This window comes from Melopsittacus undulatus, chromosome 9 (assembly GCF_012275295.1).
Source record: "Melopsittacus undulatus isolate bMelUnd1 chromosome 9, bMelUnd1.mat.Z, whole genome shotgun sequence".
Lineage (NCBI taxonomy): Eukaryota > Metazoa > Chordata > Aves > Psittaciformes > Psittaculidae > Melopsittacus > Melopsittacus undulatus.
Genome location: NC_047535.1, coordinates 24,427,703 through 24,442,359, shown reverse-complemented (window position 1 = coordinate 24,442,359; position 14,657 = coordinate 24,427,703). Strand labels below are relative to the sequence as shown.

Here is a 14,657-nt window from a genome sequence, read left to right as displayed (position 1 = left end):
CCAGGAAGTACAGCTGATTGGTCTTGTTGGCTGTTCATTTTTAGGTCCTGACTGGGGTGTGGTTTGTTTCCAGAGTCACAGTCCAAGGCTCAGGGCTATGTTTATTCACTTGCAGGGTGCTGCACTGCCAGAGACAGCTTTAAAACTGCTGACATCATGCTACCTGTCTTACACGTGTGTGTGTGTGGTTGTATATTGAATCACAGGCTGGTTTTGTGTATTGAGATAAGCAATCTGGACTTGTGTTTTAGCTGCAACCTGGGTTATCTACAAACCAAACTGCTCTTTATTAGACCCTCTCCTTTAGATTATGTGGTGAGTCAAGATGCTAATAAAAATCTGCTTTACTAATAAAATACTTTGACACAGCCCATTTTGTTATTCTATTATTTGCAACAAAAATGTGCTAAATTCCATCCTCGTAGTTTCAAATGATAAAACCGTGAAATGAAACTGCTTAATGGCAGAGAGTTAAATCTTCCCAGAGGTAGTTATGCAGGAGAACAGCCCGAGGTGTGAGTGAGCCAGGACAGACCAACCAGGCCAGTCTGGACTGAATTGCACTGTATCGATGTATTCAGTTGTTCATGATTATTCCTTTTCAGGTCTGGATATATATTTTTGGTGGGCCATGGTAACCTCCCAGCAAGAGCAGAGGTATAAGTACTCCTTCAGGCTGGAATAAAGGCTTTCTGTTCCTGGTAGCTGTAACTGAATTAAGCCAGCAGTAGTTCTAGGGTATTGCTCAACCAGAACAGAGAAAGTGTTATGGAGGAAGTAAGACATCACCATATATATGCTGTCATGCTAATGAGCACTCTTTATGTTTCCAGTGTCTGAGCAAAGCACTTCAGGGAATTCAGGTTACTTAGGAAGAAATATTGCTAGAGATGAGAGTCTTTAATATTTAGAATTGACTTTGTGACTTGATTTTAGTGGAAGAATTAAGGTACTACTTTAATGGAGATGATTCTAAACCAGGTATTGCATTATCTGTGCTACAGATCATCACAAACCTTTTTTATCTATTAACTGTTATTGTTGCTGCTTGTCAGCAGGAGCCTTTAATTGCTTCCAAAACAGAATTCCCCAAACAAAACCCATGATTCCTCGCTTTATGGATCCTTCATTAGTTTTCTCAAGTTGTGAGATCTGTAAATAGTGCTATGAATGTTAAAATGCTTGTCTTAATCCCCAAGCTCCATTGGTGTTAACACCTGGTTCTTGCAAAGATTAGAGAAAATCAAATGGGTTTGAGTCAATTCCAATTTGTATCTGGTTGTAGTTCACAGTTGTTCGTAAGAGAAGAGTAGAGAATGCTAAAAAGCACACTCTAGGAGTGTCTCTAGTAGCACTACTCTAGTAGTTACTGGAAAACAGCACCACAAGATGGTAGAAGACCCCCTGTACTGCCCTTAGTGTCCTTTTTACTTGGCTCAATTCAACATGAGAATGTAATTCTAATAAATGGGTGGAACTGCAGAGCCTTTACTACAGGTGCAAGGTTGCTTGTTATTTCCACATGTGATAGTGGAAACTGCAATGGGTGAGGAGACTGTATTCTGCTTCATACCAGCTGCTCCACCTTTGGAGTTACAAAGCACATTAATTAAGGTCTGACCTAAAAAAACATGTACAGCGATTTCATGTGAAACACTGACAAAGCACAAAGAGGAGGCCTATAATACATTGCTTCGTCTTCCGCAGTGCTGTTTGAAGGAGCTGAGGTTCAAAGTAAGTGTTGTAACTATGCAATGACTTGCTAAGCTTATAGGTTGCTGTAATTCTGAGCAGCAGCAAGTATTCACTCTTAACAGCTTCCAGTATGGTTACAGAACAAATGCCAATACAGTCCCTGAAAGTTGAGATTACTTGGATTATAGCTTGCTTGGTACATTGTTCAGGCTGTGGTCCAAGAGAAGTTTTCCAGCAAAGTTTAACACTTCCTCCTTTGATTTCTAATGCAGGCAGATAGTTGATGTGTTAATGCTCCTAATGTGATACAACATTTCTCTGGTTAGATTCTGGATGAAAGAATGTTGAATCATCTATTTTATTTGCTTGCTTTTATATAGCCTGCCAGTTTTACAGCTGAGTCAGCTTGAAGGGATTGATTTCTTTAAGACAACAAAAGAAGTAATATATTGTACTTCCTTTTTAAAAATAGGTATCAGCTAAATAGTAAAATGCTTTCTTTTCATAATAAATGTACTATACACAAAGTATATTGGTTGGTTGGTTTTGCTGGGTTTTTTTTTAAAGTCATCAAGTCATGTTCCCATATTCACCATTACCTGACATGGCCCCATATAGCTGATGCATAAATTCTTAGTTTTGTATGTTAAGTCACATGTATTTGGTGACTCTTGGGTTCATGAGAGAAACCTGCTCTTCCTCCCATCTTATAATATTTTGGATATGTTTTGATATTAGATGTGTTTTGTCTTTAAGAAAGCACCCTTGTTTGTAATTCCATGGGCTCTGGCTTTGTACTGCCAGACAGTGTGAGGTCATCTTGAAGAAGTCTCTGATTTCAGCTTAGCACAGGTAAGCTGAACCTGCTGAGCAATGCAGCCTGCAGCATCCTGGGGCTGATCTTTTACAAAACCTGGTTATTCTGTATTATAACCAGAAGGATTTTGTAATAATACTGTTTAGTAATTCAGTCTGAAATGGATTACTAAACAAAATTAATGTTGTGTTGCTTTAAGCATCTTTGTGTCTGGAACGTTAAAGTTTAGCAGTGACTTCTGGTTGCCAGTTAAAATGTCAGTAGTTTTATTTTTACTTCGTTAGTGTCCTAAAATATTTTTGAGCAAAAAAGAGGATGATGTGCATTACCTGAGTGTTTGATGGTTACAGGAGAGACAAATTTTGTCCTCTCTGTGGATGGGGCAGAGACCTTTGAACTTATGTGCAAGAATTGAGGCAAATGGATGGATATATTGAGGACTGTCAGTAGTCAACAGATATTCTTGCTGTGTGTGACAGGCTCTCTTTTCCCTGTCTGCATGTCTGTATTCTGTGTGAGAACTGAGGAGCAATGTATAGACAGAGATGCCCTTTAGTGACAGTAAGAATCATGATGAATAGCAAAGCTACTCTGGTTTACAGTGTTTTTTTTCCTGGAGAGCCTTATGTGCTCTTTTATCCCATACTCAACCCTTTGTGCCTTGCAGCTGCAGTGGTTGCAGCGCTTGGAAGACTCCTGGTGTCTTCAAAATTGAGGCCACTTGAATCTTCTATCCCTTCTGAGCTGTTCTAGCAGAAGTCCTTCTCTTGCCTAGTGTTCTGTTACTGTACCAGCACCAGTGGCAGGAAAACTGTGGAGTTGTAAAGAAGTTGCTGATGAGCAAACAGGGATGAATTTGAGGTTTGAAACTTCTCCAACCAATGGGTTTTCTTGAGTACTTTTGCTTGCTGTGAGAAAATTCTTAGTATTTCCTTCATGGATGATTCCTAGCAATAAAATAGCTTCTGTTATGCAGTTGTTTAACGCACTGTATGATTTTGTCATGTGTAATGTGTTGTTAGTCAATGTGAGGGTTGAATTTGTTACCAGCCAAGTTTCAGAACAAGCTAAAATAAAAATGTAATTATATTCATGAAGTTCTCCAAGTTATGCATTTTGAATATTAGAAGCCAGAAGTTCTTTCCAGTTCCTTTCAGATGGCTCAGTTCTGGATACTGCCTTCATTGTCATGTGAAATATTATATTCATATACATAGCTTAATCATCGACTGGATGAATGCAATGCACATTCTCCTCTACTTTGTTTCTAAAGGCTTTTATCAGTCTTCGTCACCCATCTGTTTTGCTTGTCTGTATCTACAGAGAATGAAAGCCAGTCATCGCGTGGGTTTTATCTCAAAGGCTGTGAAAGGAGACATGCCACTTTAGAAACTAATTAATAGAACAGACTGCTTAAACCACAGCTGTTAATCACAGTTACAGACACTAAAGACTTGCTGATGATACTAAAACCCTTGATTCCTTGCAGGGAATATTTTTTGGCAAATCATCCCAGGCCAGTTCCCCTAGTTTCGAGTAACTGTGGTTCCTTGAGTTGCTTGTTGCCCTGTGAAAAGAAGTAATATACATATTAATGAAGGTTAATAACTGTGCTCCTCAATTACTTTCATTGTTGTGGTAGGTACAGCCAATAGGAAAGCTTGGTTCTTCTGTCAGCCCTGTCATTCTTTTGTGTTACAGTTGTATTGTCACTAGCAGCAGTGAAGGTGTGGCAATTAGGTCCTTGGGACTTTACTGCTACCTGTGTAGGCTCAGATCCATATGTGATACAGTGTCAGACTCAGAGAGATACATGTATACAGGAATATAGCTACATCACACCCTTCAGTTTAATTTGAGTCAGACTGGCAAGCTCTCAGCTCTTGTGTAGAGTATGGAAAGGCCATAAACCTTGTTCCTCTGCTGAAAGAATTGAGGGTTTGTTCATTGTTTTGTAGTAATTAGTTTTATTTCTTATATATTTGAGCTTTCTCTACAATAGCAGATGATCTCACATGTGCAAAGAGAAGGATGTGTGAGATGTGCTTGGTCATCTGTTATGCTCTGAAAAAGAGCAGGCAATGCTCAAAAGAAAAGAGATTGGTTCTTGGATATTTGTTTTTTTATATCTATTTTATTGTAAAGATATACAGCTGTTAAATACTGAGACCCACTTGGCTGTGCTGAATAGTGCTGCAAAAAATCCCAGAACAAACCAAACCAGTTTCTGTTTCAATATGGTAACCAGGACAAAGTGAAATACCTGTATCTGTCTCGTGAAGATATATTTGCTGTCTATGAATAAATAGTGACCAACAGAAAGAAAGAAAATGAACCTGAAGGAAGAGAAAACAAGAGAATGTTGCATTTGCAGCAATCTCTGCTTCACAGACTGTGAACCTTTTAAAAATGATGGAGAGCTGTATCCCTTAGAGGAGATGAGGAAGGTGAAACACTGCCACGCCGCAGGGAAGGGAGCTCTGCAGGGCCACAGCACTCCTACTGCTGCCACTGCCATGTAAACTAGTCCCTGCTCTTGAAACTGTAGTTAAGCACCTCAGAAAATCATGGCATTTACTGAAGAAGTCTTTCCTGGATTAGCCTTAAATTCCCTTGGGTTATACAAGAAAGGTGAGCTTTTCACCCATGATTGTAACAACTGAAATAAGCCAACTCTTTTGAACACAAGCAGGAAAATGGAGAGTAATCAGCTCTCACTTTTCCTCAGGTTTGGTGTTGGTTTGCCTAAGATCCTGTCCTTGGATTCTCACTTGGTAGCTCCTTACCTATCCTGCCAGGCTTGTGGGACTTACTTGGCTGTAAGGATTTGCTTGTGTTGGTCAAGAGACAAGCTGGGGACTCAGGATTGGGGTGTCCTGACCATGCTTCCGCAGCAGTGTGCACTCAGCCAGCACTGCCATAGAACTTCCTTGGCTGAAAGCTGCTGGAAATGTGACTCTGGCATCTGTAACATGAAGATAATGTTTTTTCCTCCCGGGGTCTAGTGCACTGACCCAAAACTGGCTAACTGCTTGAGTGGAAAATGTAAAGAATCTCTGCTCTAAGGAGCTGCTTGAGAAAAATCATAGTGTATTTTAATGCAAAGTAGAACATCAGGTCATCATTTCTACATTTGAAACGCATCTAAAAACTTTTTATTGGAGGTAACTACTGAATTGTCACATTTTGGTTTAAGTTGTGTTTTCTTTTTGGATTGATTTTGTTAAGATTTCATTCTTTTTTGAAACTGTCTCCAAAAGGGCTGGCTCAGACTTTCAGGGACAGGAAAGGAATGGTAGGATCCCCCCCGCCCCCCAAGTGCTGTTTGCTTTGTTTTCATTATTTTGTTTTGATTACTTAATGTACAGTTTGATTCTGCTTTATTTTCTTGCCCTTTGCTCAGCTGAAGCTGCAGCACCAAATTGGTCACTCAAATTTTAACTTACATTAGAGTTCGCCATGACTTAGGAGAAGAAAGAAAAACCTGTGTCAAGACTGAAGCTAGCAATTGAGCTGTGTCTGTGGGAGCTGTAGTAGCAGAAGACTTAAGGCAGGTCTAAAAATGATTAATCACAGTGAAGAAAATAAATGGACATTCGATTGCCCAGCATCCAAAAGCACAGTAACTTTAGGTTTCTGTCAATAGAAAAGCATTTATGTCTTGCAGCATCTGACACTTCCCTGACAGACGACCTGTATTAAGACTCTAAAAAAGAGCTAACAGTAATTGGTAGCTTGGTTGTAAAATCACTCTGTCACATCCCGTTTTGGAGGCCGTGCTATGAAAGGGTGACAAGCCTGAAGGAATTTTTCTTCCTGGCAGTGTTCAGCAGCCACTAGGTGACAATGTTGATCCTGTTTCAGAGCTGCCTGCCAAAGCCATTGCTGAAGTTAAGGGTTCTGAGGTTCTGTCATGTGCAGTTTGTGTCCTCTTAGGGACGGCGGCTGCTCTTTTCCTTCAGGTTGTAATTACTGCTATTCGGGTTTTAGCTTTTCCAGTAATTCAGGTTTGGGAAGTGTATCTGAGAATGAAGTGACCAGTTTGCAGTTGCCTTGCAAACTCAGGAGTCAAGAATACACTTGCTTCTCAGTGCTCCACTGTTCCAAAGGCAACATTTTATCAGGTGGTGACTGCCACCTTCTTCCACTACCTTGTACAGCTACTGATGCGAATGGGATGCAAAGGTGGATTTTATACAGAAGTGTCAGGCTCCTTAATCCTTCTCTGATGTCTTAAGAGGCAATATATGAATCCTAGCAAAAACATAAGTTATTAACTTGGAGGCAAAAACCTGCCAACCCTGAAAGGAGGAGATGAGAAAAACTGTTTCAAGGAGGAAAAGGGAGCATGTAATCCATCCTTGCTGACACTTCCTTTCCTGTAGATCAAGGCCATTTTAGGAGGGTGATTTTTCACCTTTCACTTGCTTTGTGTGTTTGGTTTGGTTTGTTTTCTCCCCTGACTAAGATGAATGCTCTGTATTTCTTTGTACTTTTAAAGAGTCTCGATCAACTCTTTGCACAAAATGTACTGGTGTAAAACAGCACCATTCAACAGCTATTAATAGCTGTGGGTTATTAAAGGCCTGGATGCTTGATGGTGGAACAAGGAAGTCCTAAGTAAAGCCAAATGAACTTCTGCCAGGTACCTCAGGTTTATTTTGCCCTGTCTGCCAGTAGCTGTGTGCTGCTGATGTGACATCAGTGCTGCTGCCTGGGGGCTGAAAGGAGAATGTGAAGGCTGAGGGGTTACCTCAGGGAGCAACTGCCCCTGGGGACGAGTTCACTATAACTACCAGCCATGTGGCTATTATGCAACTAAAGCACTTTGTGGTCACACACGTTCCTGAGTGTAATCTAAATGAAACTGGAGTCAGTGTAATAGCAAAATATTTGTGTGGGTTCTAGCAACAGACTCGAGGCACTTTTGGAAATGGTTTTGTGTAGTGCTTTGAAGAGAAGAAGTGTTAAGATAAACAGGGTTACTAAGATAAATGTAGCACTGCTGAGTGCTATGATCAACTCAGCACTATCAAAGGAGTCCTTAGATGGGAACTGTGAATTTATGAGTGTAGTCATTCCATCTGATGGAAGGCAAAAGTAAAATTGGGTATAAATCAAAACATCCAAGTGTGTGGCCCTTAATAGTCGGGGGAAACCAGCAGTTCTATGAAGCCTCAGATTCTAGCTTAATAATTCTCCAAGCAGTGCATTTACACATAAAACCAACATGAGACTGTGGGCTGATTGCTTTACCTTAAAGAATACAAGTGTGGTGGTTTTAGACCAGTTAATAAGCTTGTCTCACTACCACTCTACATGTACTCTGTACGTTCAGTTAGTATATGATTACTAGTTCCATAATAAAAGAAATTCCCTATTCACCTGAGGGAGTTCCTGTTCATTACAATCCTGTTAGGTTGTGAGTATTCTAGCTTTTACTGGCTGGGTTAGTCTGGTAGCTGTTAATGCAGTTCCACACCTGGTCAGAGCAAGCAGTAGCTGTGCACTAAGGTGGAAAATTACTGTCCTTATGTGACATATATCTCCTGAAATAGCTGGGTTTATCTTGACAGGAAAAAACTGTTTCACTTTGTATTACTCCTTTTCTCCATACTTAAATACCTGAATTAAGGCTGAGCCCGCGACACTAAATCTCAATCTTCTTAGCATGGCTACTTGGCAAAATGGTAAATACAACAGAAGCTCCTTAACTTTGCAAGGTATTTTACTGCTAAGAGCAAAGCTGTACTTAGTACGTAGTATGAATTCAGTGTGAACTAACTTTAGGTAGGTTGCCAGATGTTAGGGTAGGCAACGTTTACAGTCATAGTTCTCTCAGGTTAGATATGAATGTGTGATCATGGAGATAAGTTACTGCAAATTCAGAACTGCTTCTAACAATTACTTATGTGTCAGAGAAGATTCAGAACAGGGCAATGCCATGTATCCATCTCCTGGAGCTCCCCAGCACTCCTGGAGAGCTCAGGAGTGATACTCAAACCATGTTACTCTAGTGTGAAAAAGAAGACTTTATTGGGCAACACCTGATAGTGCTTGTGAGGGGTGCATGATGCCAAAGCACCAAGTCTGGGGAACGGTGAAACTTGGAAGTCGAATTTGGCATGTTGAATGTTGAACTAAAATGTCCGCAGGATTCAGCTATGGTCATTACACTCCAGGAGGAGTCTGCCCCTGCTTGGAGCAGCGTTTGAAGGAGCTTGAGGGGGATGGAATGATAAAATCACAACAAAGCACTGTTTTGAAGCCTCCCTTGGTTCACATAGCATTTGTAGCTGTTATCTAAATAAATGCTGGGCATTTATTAGTGTCAAATGGGTGAAAAAAGAAAAAAGCAGCAAGCTTCTCTGCTGAATGCACTCAAACAATGGGTCTGGATAAACTAACTGTAGATCCTAGACAGAAAGCAAGCATGAAGCCAAGCAGCAGTTGTTCTGGTTGAGTGATGGTTTTTGCTACAGTGCTAAGAAAACCTTGAGCACTTCAAGTAAATGGGTGACCTCTCTAACGTGCTATTTAATAAATGAAGCCAGGAGATATTTTACATGAATTCAGTTGCAGTTTACAGTGTGAGCCTTTGGTGACATGGTCTAGGGTGAGGTGTCCCTGCCCATGGCAGGGGGTTGGAACTGGATGAGCTCAAGGTCCTTTGCAAGCGAAACCAGTCTGTGATTCCATGAATTGCACTCCACACAAATATATTGTGTATTGCAGTGAGCTGTTTTAAAACATTTGTTCTTGCTCAATAATTGAGTCTGGTTAATTCTCTTGCTAAGGATGGAACCAGTATTTATACTATATAGTTATACCTTTGTTACCAAAGAATGTGAAAATAGCTGTATTCTCCAGTTTGCACTCTTGCAGGCAACATATAGTAATGCTTTCTGAGACCATTACAAACTCCTTTGGGAATGCTGCCCATGTGTTTCATTTAGATAGCTGATGTGTTTTCCTGTCTTTGCACATTATTAGCAACTGCAGCAGTATTTCTGCATGTGAGTGGAGTGTGTGGCTTAAGTACAACATAGTGGCCTTGCCAGATAAGCAGCTGAACCGTACTTTCAAGCCTTCAGTTAGCAGCTCCAGCTTCCCCCTTCCCAGAGGTTTGATTTCAGCTAAAAGGCAAATGGATCAGAAGTCAGAAATACAATGCTGCTTTAGTGGCACTGTGTACTGCCATGGAAGGGATTCCTTCTTTTTCCTTCTTACAAGGTCAGAAAATATGTTCTTTCATATCTGTGGATCTTCACCCCCCCCCTTATTCTGTGCATCTTATTTAATGTGTTGGTTGGTCTAAGCAGAAATGTTTGCTAATTGCTCATTTTTTCTTTTTTGAACAATTAAAGCTATACATAGAAACATGGAATGGTTTGGGTTGGAAAGGACCTTAAGCTCATCCAGTTCCAACCCCCTGCCATTGGCTGCAACACCTCACACTAGATCATGTCACCTAAGGCTCTGTCCAACCTGGCCTTGAACACTGCCAGGGATGGGGCAGCCACAGCTTCTCTGGGCACCCTGTGCCAGCGCCTCAGCACCCTCACAGGGAAGAGCTTCTGCCTAAGATCTAACCTGAACTTCCCCTGTTTCAGTTTGAACCCATCATCCCTTGTCCAGTCACTACAGTCCCTGGTGAAGTGTCCCTCTCCAGGATCCTTGTAGGAACACTACAGCAGTTTACTGTTTTGTGCATATCTAGGTTTATACCACAAAAGAGTGGTAAACTTTTAGTGTTAATGGTTTCTTTTATTTTGGGGAAACAAGAAATATCCTTTCGGAAACTCTTCATGAGGGACTCAAACACATTTCTTCTGTCATATTCTGCATTAATACAACATGATGGTTGCCTTCTAAAACATTGAAAGGTTCAATGCAGAGAAAGTATTCTAGAAGGATCTAAGTGCACACACCATTGTGTGTGTTTGAAATCTTCTTCTGCAGCAGTTACTTATGTAGAATACCATTTAATAAAGCTGGAGGAATTAAGAACGTTCAAATGTGTGCCTACTTGTGAAGACACCCTGTTACTCTGCTCTGCACCAGAAGGAGGTACAGCCTTACTGAGACGGTTCTTTGTTGCACTGAGTTGTCAGGGTGAGGATTGCAATGGTCACTTGGAGAAGGCAGAGTTGAATGCTGCTGCTGTTGTGGGGGCTGGGAAGGCTGAGCTCCCTGCAGTGGTGCAGCACTCACTGAGGCTGTCCCTGGGGTGCACTGCTGCTGTGGGCTCTCTTCTTGTGGCCTGTCCCACCTTAGCTTTTGCAGGTGACCAAAGTCGTGAGAAGACTGCAATGTTTTAGGTGTCTCATACAGTTCTGTTAGAATTCTCCTTTCAGGGAGTGCCTATCAGTTTGAAAAAATGCCCAGTGTTGGTTCACGTGGGATTCATGACTTGTCACTGTGCCGTTTGGTGAGCTGGGTCAGTGTTTCATTGTTTGCACTGTTAGGTTCTGAGCCCTGTTTCAAGTCTGGTGTAATAAGTCGTACTCCCCACCCTCTGTTAACATATTTCTCTGTATGTAGATGTGGTAGTTTAAAACCAAACTCCGCACAGCTCATTCACTTACTCCCCTCCTTGCTCTCCCAACTCCCAGAGAGTTAGGAAGGAGAATCCAAAGAATGTAACCCCCACAGGTTGAGATAAGCACAGTTTAATAGCTAAGGTATAATATAAATCACTACTGCTACTACTACTACAAATAATAATGATAAAGTAGATAGCAAGTGAGGAGAATACAACACCTCACCAGCCACCGACCCATAACTCACCCCACCCTGCCCGACCGAGCACCGACCGATACCTCCTCCATTCCCCCAGAGCTCCAGCCCTTCCGGGTCCCTCCCGGTTACATCCTGGGTATGACGTGCTATGGTATGGAATACCTCTTTGGCTAGCCTGGGTCAGGTGTCCTGTCTCTCCTTCCTCCTAGCTTCTCTCCTTCCCTGGCAGAGCATGAGCTCAGAAAAGGCCTTGGACAAACCAAACTTTTGAGCAGTAACTAAAAACATACTTGCTATCAGCAACCGTTCCCAGCCCGAAAGTCAAAACACAGCACTGCACCAGCTACCAAGAAGGAGAAATATGACTGCTACTGCTCCAACCAGGACAGTAGACTCACACAAGATGTGATCTTGTCATTTCCTAAATTCCTCTTTATCAAATTAAATTAAATTAAATTCATGAAGTTCCTTTTAAGATATATTTTCCAATCCTTTATTTGCATTACAGCTGTTTTTTTGATTCTTCTGCAGCTGATTCTCCTGGATTTGTAGGCATTGCTACTGAATTGTAGCTTATCTAGACCTGGAAGTAAATGAACCTTTCTATCCCTAAATGATATTCCCTATTTTAACAAGAAAAGATCCTATTAGCCCTTTGCTGCAGTGCCATACATGGGAGGTCATGGTGACCAGATTATTGACCTTCTCTGTATTGATTCCTCAACCCACGTTTTGTTTCCAGATGTATGATCTTGCTTTCGAATGCTTGGCACACCAAATCGGCCCCTGCTCTTTGCATCTGTGACTTCTCTCTTCCTGTTCTCCACGGTGTACCATGTGCAGACCTTAGCGTTGCAGTGGGGATGTTGTCTCCCAGATCATCACTTATTCTATAGGGAAAACATTTGACTTTGTTCCTCAGTCTAAAGCTCATGCCCAGCTTTGCAAGGGATATTATGGGTGTTAGCAGGAACCCCACTGCTGTGACTAGGAGCTAGCTAAAGAGCCAAGCAGTCTTTAGTGTCTTCAGCAGAAGACCTTGAATGCCTGGCTCAGGTTTGGGGCTAGGAGGAGTACTTGCTAAATGTGCCTTAAACTGAACAGGAAGCAGTAGTACTGATTTTAGAAGACCTTCAGAGGTCTCCCATCTAAGTAGCCTAACTTCACCAAACCAGATGGGGTCCCAGCTGGAATGGCTGTCCTTGGATCCTCATGAATCAGATTAGGGAAAAAACAATATGCCTGAGTTGCTGCAAGATTTTTCTGTGAGGAATGGGGGGCAGGAGAAGAGAAGGGAAGAGAGTACATCCTCTTCAAAGCTGTTGTTGTATCAAATATGGTGTATGGAATGTCAGTAGTAAAACTGGAAGACAAGCTCTGGAACTTTCTCAGGAATTTAATGGGCAATGTGTAGAGCTGTGCAGGAAATCAAAGTGAGTATGAATGTTCAATGAACTTCAGTATTTCAGTTTCATAGAAAATACTTTTTATTGTTAATTCTCTAGGAAATTCAGTGATATTTCAAATTATTTCTATGGATTATATTCTCATTAAGAGGCCATCTTTAAACACACTCAGTAAGGGGTACATTCAGTGACTGACCTATAGAACCATAGAGGTTTTGCCAGCAGGAAACTGAACCTGCAGAAGAGTTGGTGGAATTTACACACAAGAAGGGTCCTCCCAAGCCCACTGGGACACTGTGAGGGGTAATGGGTTGTGAACTCACGCAGCTGCTGAGTCAGAAAAGAATTACTAACTAGTACGTTTGTGTTCATCTCCATCTGTTACAAAGTGTAGGGTTTGGGGATGTAAATCTTCCCCCTGAGAATTCAGTGAGAAAATGCTAAGTTAAATGGGTTTTAAAAATTAGAAACTGCTTTTCATGTGAGTAGATGGCAGCAGCATGAAACTTGCCTATTGTACATCACCAAGCTCCATTTGAAAGGAAATGAAATCCAACTTGCCTAGCTGGGGACCCACGCTTTGACCCCTAGGATCTGTTTGTAGCATCTTCACCACTGAAACTGGTGTTGCCAGTGCATGTGCTGTGTGGTGATGGCAGAGCTGGGTGTTTCTGTTACAGCTAGTGGCAGCAGCCAGCCCGAGGGGGAGGCTGACATAGGTTTAGTTGGCAGACCAGCTTTTTGGAGAATTTCAGAGCCCATGCTACTAAAATAAGTGTGATTATTGCACCAGCAATTAAAATGAGGTCTCGCCAAAAGAACTCCAGGCACTTGATGGGGAGAAGCCTCTTGCAACTCCCCAGCTCATTCCCAGTTAGCTGCCTCAAGGGCTTCATCCTCACAGGAGCTGGGGTTGCGCATGTGGCTTTTGCAAGAGAGGGTGCAGAGACGTCTTCTAGCCAGAGTCTGAGGTACAGAATGTGACAGTCACAGTTCCAAGGGTTGTCAGAGGTTTTCACCTCCTCCAGGCTGTGCAAGCTGTCCAGGGTGCCGGGAGGAACCGAGGTCAGGCTGTTGTTCTGGAGATAAAGCCTCTTGGTGTCACCAGGCAAGGCAGGCACTGCTGTCAGCATCCTTGAGCTGCAGTCGATCTGCAAACCCTTCGTGTCTCCCAGGGACTTGCAGTCACAGGAGGCAGGACAGGCTTCGGCCTGGGTCATGTGGACCAGCAATGATACAGCAAAGCCTGCAGCAGTGATGAGCTCTGTCTTGTTCATGCTTCAGCTACTCAGAGAATGAGAAGAATATTAATCTGATAAGGGGGATACATTAGCATGTTTCTAAATTCAGAACTACAACACAGCTATCTCTCTGGATTACTCAGGAGGTTTAGGTTTTGGAAGCAAATCTTTAGCTTTCTGTATTTCCCACAGAGCCATTCTTTCTGACATTAAGTAGCATAAAAGCAGCTGGTAGAGCGCAGTGTTCCCATTCTGTCTCTAGTTCATTGCTTTATTGTATGACATAGCTTGTTGTTCAAAGTTCTGGAACGGAATATCACCAGGAGATGATGATAAAAACTAGTCAGGTTTAGGCCAAAGTTTTGACTCTGTTTCTATACTTCACAGGCCTAGTGTTAAAATTGAGTATTGAAGTCAGTTTTCAAAATTGAGTTCAAGAGCTTGAGTAATTGTAAATATCTAAAAATCTTCTTTCTGAGATAATGGAAGTTCTAACCAGGGATCATACGTAACACATAACCAGGAACCATAGAAAAACCTGCAGCAAGTATGGGTTTTTATGTGGCAAAAGGTTCTTTTTTGCTGCCCAGTGGCTTCACATCTCCAAGAACACACAGTTTAAGACATAGATGAATGGAGAACTGGGTATGTTGCATAGCTGGTACTGCTTGTCTTTTGGGGATTAAATAATTATGCTTTGGAATAGCAGGTAATTATCCCTTTTGCTGTGTCAGTCCCACTTCTGTAGAGTAGATC

General features: G+C 41.9%; 1 protein-coding gene across 1 annotated transcript; it reads right to left on the bottom strand.

The window, feature by feature from the left end:
- Positions 1 to 13,340: 13,340 nt before the first annotated feature.
- On the bottom strand, positions 13,341 to 13,937 carry GP9 (glycoprotein IX platelet). The gene has a single exon (XM_005149454.1). It carries the CDS (start codon positions 13,935 to 13,937, stop codon positions 13,341 to 13,343), a length of 597 nt encoding a protein of 198 aa, XP_005149511.1.
- Between the last annotated feature and the right edge of the window lie 720 nt (positions 13,938 to 14,657).